Source organism: Oncorhynchus tshawytscha, linkage group LG01 (assembly GCF_018296145.1).
Source record: "Oncorhynchus tshawytscha isolate Ot180627B linkage group LG01, Otsh_v2.0, whole genome shotgun sequence".
NCBI lineage: Eukaryota > Metazoa > Chordata > Actinopteri > Salmoniformes > Salmonidae > Oncorhynchus > Oncorhynchus tshawytscha.
In genome coordinates this window covers 20,152,366-20,160,399 of record NC_056429.1, presented here as the reverse complement: position 1 = coordinate 20,160,399, position 8,034 = coordinate 20,152,366, and the positions used below count along the sequence as shown (strand labels likewise).

The 8,034-nt window shown below is 43.8% G+C and overlaps 1 protein-coding gene across 2 annotated transcripts; it reads right to left on the bottom strand.

Annotated features, from left to right (window-relative positions):
* Positions 1 to 20: 20 nt before the first annotated feature.
* On the bottom strand, positions 21 to 7,778 carry LOC112238378 (fibronectin type III and SPRY domain-containing protein 1). 2 transcript variants are annotated; one of them, XM_024406989.2, is made up of 12 exons: positions 7,373 to 7,778; positions 6,337 to 6,432; positions 6,024 to 6,155; positions 4,510 to 4,611; positions 4,035 to 4,057; positions 3,471 to 3,592; positions 2,735 to 2,944; positions 2,436 to 2,534; positions 2,131 to 2,284; positions 1,707 to 2,041; positions 1,313 to 1,401; positions 21 to 1,179 (listed from the first exon to the last, which is right to left on the bottom strand). In XM_024406989.2, the coding sequence occupies exons 1-12, from the start codon at positions 7,385 to 7,387 to the stop codon at positions 1,069 to 1,071; spliced, it is 1,488 nt and encodes a 495-aa protein (XP_024262757.1). In that variant the 5' UTR covers positions 7,388 to 7,778; the 3' UTR covers positions 21 to 1,068. The 2 variants fall into 2 exon arrangements, with proteins under 2 accessions (XP_024262757.1, XP_042163837.1); XM_042307903.1 differs by lacking the exon at positions 7,373 to 7,778 and adding an exon at positions 7,263 to 7,360.
* Positions 7,779 to 8,034: the final 256 nt, after the last annotated feature.

The window sequence follows — 8,034 nt, the reverse complement described above, 5'->3', positions numbered from 1 at the left end:
CACAGTGAGACACACACAGGGCTGTCTTACTGCTTTATTAAACTCAGTGAGACAGATGCATACTGTAGTGGAAAAATGAAAGGGACATATTTACAATGTGAAATTTGTTCACCCATGAAATAAAGAAAAAAAGCATTGCAGGTTATATTCATATGATGCATACCATCAACATGACAAGAACGTAAGACTATTTAAAATAATAGCACACCAGCACTGAGTTTAAACATCAGGTGACATGAATAAGGAATGGTGTTAACATTGAACTAAACACTTTCAGCAACATCTCTTTATCCAGGGAGTCCCCACCCAGCTCATAAAATGGCTTAGCTTCTCACTGCAGGTGATTAAACGGTGACAAGTTAGGGACACACACATAACAGTACATTTCAAACCAACACACGCATATTCAGACCCATGCTCCCCCATACAAACACTTCTACAAAACAATCAGGTGTACTGTATTTCCAACTCTGTTTCCACTGGTCCCCAGACAGCTGCTGGCGATGTAGAATTCAATACATTCCTAGTGTTTATATCTTGATTATAAGCATGTCATTTTGCTACAAAGTTATTTGGGTTATACAGATAAATTAGGTGTTTCTGTACTGAGGAGCAACTAGCTAAATTATAGGCAGAGGATTCTGAACATTCAGTATTAATGACTACTGTACTACAACCAAGTTATATGGACTATTTGTTTCTCGTTGCATTGGGGTCTTTGACTGTTGCATTTAAATATGTGCCTAGTATGTGTGCCTAATATGTGCCTAGCTCCTAATATACTGGTAACTAGGTTTTTGTCATTTTGCCTTTAATTATGGATTTGAATTAAATGACTGATTCCGTTCTGCCTAAGTGAGTATACTGATGAGGGCACCTCTCTGGAAGGCACAGGGAGTGTAATGAGCTGACTTGGATGAGGCAGAGAAGAACCATCACCCCAGGCAAGCAGGCAGGCATGGTGTGTATGGTGGTGTTGGGATGAGCAGTGGGCAGCACTGGGCCAGTTTGAGCTCCTAGCACCACACAGCCTCAGTGGGGTAAAGTTCTGCTGTGGCCTGGATGGGTCTAGGTGAGGCTGGCGTTGGAGCTGCTGGTACCACTGTTCTTCCTCTGGCCACTCTGCACCACACTGGGCACCTGCAGACCCGTCTGCACCGAGAAACTCCCATTCCACACCTGCAGGGGTTCCACAGAACACAAACTTAACATATAAAGGTCTGTTTTCTCGAAGACAGTGGCCTAATTTCTTTCTGCTGTGACTTGCCTAGAGATAGTGACCCACAAAGTAAACAAAATCAAAGTTTCTCACCGAGAAGGCTGGTATGACAGGCTGAGTGAACTTGGTTCTAAAGGTGTGCATCAGCGTCTTGGTTCTGGCGTTGTAGAAGGACAGTGCTCCTGGATGGAGAGAAATGTAACTAAGGCAGCTAAAGATTTGATACAGCAGCATAGCAACAGAACACAGACAGAGTGCAGACGGGCTCAAGTGAACATGTTCATTTGATTACATTACCTAACCCACTCCTGATCCAATCCTTAATCCAGACCTATTTAATCCTATTTAATGAAGATTGGTCTTAAATACATCACTATGTACTGTTTGTCAGTCTCAGTTAAGTGGTCCCCCTGAAGATGTGGAAAAGCTGCTCCAGTGTAAGGTGGAGAGGAGATATATTTGAGGTGTATCTGGGGGTCTGTCTCACCCTCCTCGTAGTTGCAGTAGACCCCTATGCGGTCCGGGATGGGACAGTCCAGGGTGCGGGCCTTGTTGTTGTGCTTGGCTGTGAGGCTCTGGTGCAGCCAGTTGTTCAGGTGGATGCACCAAGAGGCGTTGCTCTTCCCCAGCTGGTCAAAGCGGCCCAGGTTCCGCAGGGCCAAGCCCACAGCGAACGCCTTGCTCTCCTTATCGAACCGCACCTCCCAGTACTGCTGGCCTGCGTCGATAAAGGTGTCTCCCAGTACAGTGTAGGACTCAGCCGTGAATCGGTCTCTGCCGACCCGAGCAGACGGCACTCTCTTCGGTGAATTCATGGCCGTCCTAGGAGAGGAGAAGAGGGAGAGTCAGAGGACGCCAAAGTTGAACCTCAACTTTCATGCACAAAGGATATGTCAGAAAGTGTTTCTGACCTGGCTGGGGAGTGCATGGGAGATTGGTTGGTTCTGTTCTTGTCCTTGCGAATGTCCTGGATGATCTTCCCCCCACAGCTGTCCCACTCCACACTGAGGTCTTCCACTTTCAGGTTCTGATGGGACGAGCCTGCATCCAGCTTGAACAGGAACGCTGCAGGGAGGAGTAGAGGGGTGGCGAGATAGAGACAGGCTTGATATTGATGTGCTGACTCATTGATTCTTATCACCTCAGAAGATATTTAGGACAAAAAGAGTACATGCATTCTCCCTCCTGAGTGGAGGACAATGTCCAGTTCACCCACCATGTGTCTCCAGTGTTACAAGCTCAGAGAACTCGCCTGCCACAGCCTTGTTACACGCCTTCACACGGAACGTCATGTAACGTGTGTCAAAGCGAAGCCCTGAAATCACATAACGGGTACTTGATAATCACAGTTGATCAATTTAAGTAAACTTATTACTCCTAGGCTACTGCATCTAAAGACAGGCCCTCCTCTTACTAGTTAACCCAAGCCATAACCCTAACCCTAGTTTCATGTCCACATCCCCGGCTCAACCCTAACCCTAGCTTTAACTCTAACCCGTAGCCTGACACGCTTACCTGTAAGGGTGTACTCTGTCTCTCGAATGCCCTCCACCACCATCCAGGGGTAGTCCTCCCGGGCGCGGGGCGGCCCCTCGTAGTTGGTGCGGCGATGCTCCAGGTCATAGTGATCTATCTTGGTGTCAGGCTCCGGCAGAGCCCACTGTACTGTCACCGTGTTGTCACAGACCTGGCACTCTGACACCAGAATCTCTGGGGTGGCAGGTACTGGGGAGAGAAATTGGGGCTTACGTCCTTCATACTGAGAGGGCTAGGTTTGGTCAACATGGGTGGTACCAAAAAGACATGGTCACAACAGTTAATTGAAATATAACTTCAGTAAAGAATGTTGCAAGCACAGAAATAAGGATGAATAGAACGAGCTTGGAACCTCTAACATTGGCAATTTGACTGGTAAACTCATGGGTACACTCATGAGGCAATAATTTCCATGGTAATGTAGAATGTTCATTCAAATTATGCTAACTTATGTGGCTCATGCAATTTGTAATGACATTTGAGTTGATTCAACAAATCACAGCACAGATTGCTGGTTACACTTCCTGCTTTTACTTCCTGCTTTGCTCCAATGGGTAAACTCATAATGGCCACTAGTCCACCCATTATACCATTATTGACTTGAATGGAGACAATGCCCATTCTATTCATTCTTATTTCTTTGGTTGTAAGAGCATTGTCCATTGCTGTTATTAAAGAGAAACCAATAAACAGACATAATGGGTTCCACACTGACCTGGGAGGAACTTGATTGCCTGCAGCATCTCCCGCTCTTGGGTGAAGTCCACCATCATGTGACTCATGCTGTCACTGGCTTTGGCTTTCAGTGACAAACGGAAGGCAGGGGCCATTGTCACACTGCTCTCCCCCAAACAAAGACACACAGAGTGAGACATGTCTCATTATTCAACCCACTGAAGGACTGACAGGACACGTGAGTGTTGTACTGTAATACTACTGTAACTAGTAATCACTTTACAGAGCTATAATAACATACTATTTTTCTAAAGTACCACACAAAAACATATTTGTGAATCATGAACGAACACACACGAAACGTCCAAAACTAAACTGACACAGCCAGAGAGGGGATAGATTGGAGCATGTGCCATGGGGGACTGACACATGTTTGGGACAGAGAGGGCAGGTGAGGTGAGAAAGAAGACTACAGAGTGGTGATTAAAAGGGTGTGCTACAGCGTGATTGTATGTAATCTATATTTTGTTGTAATGTGTGTGGGTGAGCAGATGGTTAGTGAGTTAAGAAGATACTTTGAGAAATGGAGAGCAATGAACAATACCTATCCTTAATGTCTTTGGCCGCCTGGAGAGAAGCAGACAGGGAAAGCAGAAGGGAAAGGAGGGGAGATATGGACCGAGAGAGAACTCAGTTTCAGCCACATCCTTACATTTGTGTTACACAGTAAACATACATCACAACGAAACACATCAGATCAACATACTGTACTGCTTTACAATAAAGGTACATAAAGATAAGAAACAGACAGTAACTGTGTAGCTCAGTTGGTAAAGCCTGGCGCTTGCAACGTTTCCTACAGGGGACCAGTCTGTAAAAGTACAAAAATGTATGCACTCACTACTGTAATTCATTCTGGATAAGAGCGTCTGCTAAATGACTAAAATGTCAAATGTAAATCAACACTTATGCCAATAAAACCATTATGGATATCCTCAAGCAAAATGCCAATGGCATCATTGCATAAGATATGGAAATGAAATTAGCTAGGTTGTGGAAGCTTTTCATCCAGCCGTTACCTGAGTGAAGTCGTCTGCTTCCGAGGAGCAGAGAGTCTGATTGGCTACCTCCAAAAGCTCCTCAGAGCTCTCCAGGGCTTTGGAGCACGCACTCAGCTGACTCTGAAAGAGAACCAGAGAGAGAGAGGGAACCAGAGAGAGAGAACCAGAGAGAGAGAGAACCAGAGAGAGAGAGAGAACCAGAGAAAGAGAACCAGAGAGAGAGAGAGAACCAGAGAGAGAGAGAACCAGAGAGAGAGAGAGCAAACCAGAGAAAGAGAACGAGAGAGAACCAGAGAGAGAGAACCAGAGACAGAGAGAGAGAGAGAGAGAGAAAATCAGAGAGAGCGAGCGAGAGAAAACCACAGAGAGAGATAGAGAACCAGAGAGAGAGAGAGAACCAGAGAGAGAGAGAGAGAACGATGACCATATTATGTATGATTATATTAGACACATATTTCCCTCAGATTACATAGACCCACAAACAATTAGAAAGCAAATCCAATTTTGATAAACTCCCATATCTATTGGGTGAAATACCACAGTGTGAAAACACAGCAGCAAGATGTGTGACCTGGGGCAACCAGTGAAGAACAAACACCATTGTAAATACAACCCATATTTATTTATTTTCCCTTTTATACTTTAAATACTTGCCCATTGATACAACACTGTATATACACATAATATGATATTTGACATTTCTTTATTCTTTTGGAACTTGTGTGAGTGTAATATTTAATGTTCACTTTTGATTGTTTATTTTACTTTTGTTTATCCATTTCACTTGCTTTGTCAATGTAAACATGTTTCCCATGCCAATAAAGGCCCTTGAATTGAATGGAATTTAGGGAGAACCAGAGAGAAAATAATATATTTAATCACAGTCCAGACAATGTTTCCTCCTAATGTAACAAGCGTCTTCTTTACTGTGTCATTGAGGTTTCTTTCCATCACAGGAAGAGTTATTTGAGTTGAATTGTCATGAGCCACTTTTTTTTCTTTCAATTAACCTACTGTAATTGGCTGTTCAGTATATCACTTTGGTTTCTACACTTCCCACTCACATAATCAAGCAGGATGCAATGTAGTTATGTTATCACAATGCAATGTAGTTATGTATAGCTGCCCATGCCGTTGCTTTGTCTGACTGACTGGCTAACTGACACTCAGATGCTGAGAGGTAAACAGGATTATACAGTACACAGACACAATAATCCTCTAGGAATACTAATGTTGTAGACCCCAACACACACAGTCTTTCATACTGTAGCAACATTTCTAAGCAACACTTCTAAGCAACACTGAATCACTATGCACATGGCTTTACTCACAAAAAAGTTATCCCGATTCTAAACCTGAGAATGAGTCATGCTAAACTGATCATAAGTCGATCCTATGATCGGATAGCCTGGGAAGTCATAAAAATGTTTCAATGCTGAATGTTAATGACTGAAATCTTAAAAGATCAAGAAATGCAAAGCAAAAGCCTGTAAAATCCTTATCCAGTAAAAGCCCAATAAAGATGAACTGACCTGTAGCTCATAGGTGTGGCTGGCCCTCTCCTGTTTGATCCTGGTGACCATACTGTCTTTCAGCTCATCCAGTACTGAGTGGAGGGAGCTGAACTCTGTCTCCAGGTCCTCCTGGACACGGCTGGAGTTCCCCTGCAGGGGCCAATAGGGAAGGAATCAGTTCACTGATAGACTCTCTGACCATCCAGTCAGACAGACTAGTACGGCATGTACACTATGCCAAGTTCATAAAACCATGGTGTCGCACACATGCTGCAATCTTGCTTCAGACTGTAACCTAATGTTAGACCTGCCCAGATGGTGTGTACAATACCTCCAGGTTCTCCAGGCTCTGTTTCAGACAGCAGATGAAGTTTGTGATCTCATCATTCTTCAGGGCCAGGGTAGTGGTGATCTTACGCAGTGATTCCTGCAGATTGTAACACAAAGTTAAAAGTAGCCAAGTATCTGCCTAAGAATAATCTGTATCGCATTAGGACACTGGAACAAGTTCTCAATTATAGAATAGAAAACAGTAGAATATTTCATGAAATACCTTGCTTCAGGATTACACAGATCACCCTCATTACAATAGCCTACATTCAAATTAGTAAGGGTGAATCAAATGGTCAGTACTTGGTCATCTGCATTTCTTGGGAGTAAATTTCCACTTCTGTGTAAACTGTGACCAGGGCGGGCATCTTGCTACTTGACCGGAAGTATGCGCATCCATAATGTAATAATGCGTCTCCAGTTGTTGGGTTTAACTCCTCATAAAGCCTACACTAGGCACCCCATCTCTGAAGCAGCCAAACACACACATTGAATTAATGATACTGCATTAAAAAAGATCCAGGCAAATTATGTCAACAGTCCAGTCCCAACCTGTCAGTTCAGTTCATACACTCCAAGAAGCATTTGATATGCTCTTTGATGCGATAGGCTATGCGCCAGGCCCAAATCATAGGGATAATGGGACACTCTCTGCACCCACCTGTTTATTATCGCAACCTAGATCTCTGTAGAGCGATACAAAATAAAAACAAACAGTTGTGAATGTGTCGTGGACTGGTATGCATTTACAAGTTTAATCAATAAACACTATTCTGGGACCTGTCACGGCAAGGCGTAGTTTTCTCGAAAACGAATGCTCAGAGTAGTAATTGGTTGAGGGACTGCAAACCTTGCTGTCGACGTGCCTCCATAAAATACGCCTTGTCTTTTAAATCAATTACAAGATGTAACCATTCAAGGTCTTACAATGATGTAAGACATCAACAAAGTTCCGGTCCTCCGCGCTACTCCTCCTTTCTTTGTACGCCCTGCGACCGCCGCAAACACAAAACACCTGTTCGGTCGGTTGTTCCTACCTTCTGATCTCCCATCTTGCTGTTCCAATGAACCAGTTCCGGTGTATCAGGAATTATAAATACTGTTCTTTCGCGTCTACTCTTTTCGATGTATTTGGAGCACACTGACTACTGGTCTGGTACTGATGCTGCTGGAGTGCATTGCATCTCCTGTCCAACGTTTAGGGCCGTCTTGTGTTTTGCGCAGATGCAGTAGAAGGGAAATCTGGGTAGTGTGGTTTTAATATGAACCATATTACGTAATCGTTAGTATAATCTGTTTCCATTCAGGTAGGTATTCTTTCCTTTGTAAATGAAAAGCAATTAGGTCATCACCAGAAAATAAATTAGAATGATGATTCAATCATGTCAATGTGGAGCTATATGGGGCCCTCCGCATTGTTAACAAATTTGAGGCGAACGGCAGTACAGAGGTAGATTTGGCTTCCTCAAGCCACGGAGGTTTCTCAATTGCGTCACATCCTCCACATGGAGCATTTCGGACCAAGCATTGATTAGTTTAGTCAAAAAGATATCTCAGACAGCACTTGCCCGATTTTGATTCAACTTTGGTGAATGGTGCGTCTTGCCATAGAGATCCGGCATTTACAAAATTACAAGGCTTGGCCCAAGGAAGCTATAGTAATTCACCGTGAAAACAACAACAATAATTCACCATGCCA

What these genes read in the sequence shown, in the direction of transcription:
- LOC112238378 (XM_024406989.2), bottom strand. An exon ending in GGCAATCAAGTTCCTCCCAG is followed by an intron (nt 2,945 to 3,470) that starts GTCAGTGTGGAA and finishes TTCTCTCCCCAG; the next exon opens with TACCTGCCACCCCAGAGATT. An exon ending in CTGTCATACCAGCCTTCTCG is followed by an intron (nt 1,180 to 1,312) that starts GTGAGAAACTTT and finishes GAACCCCTGCAG; the next exon opens with GTGTGGAATGGGAGTTTCTC.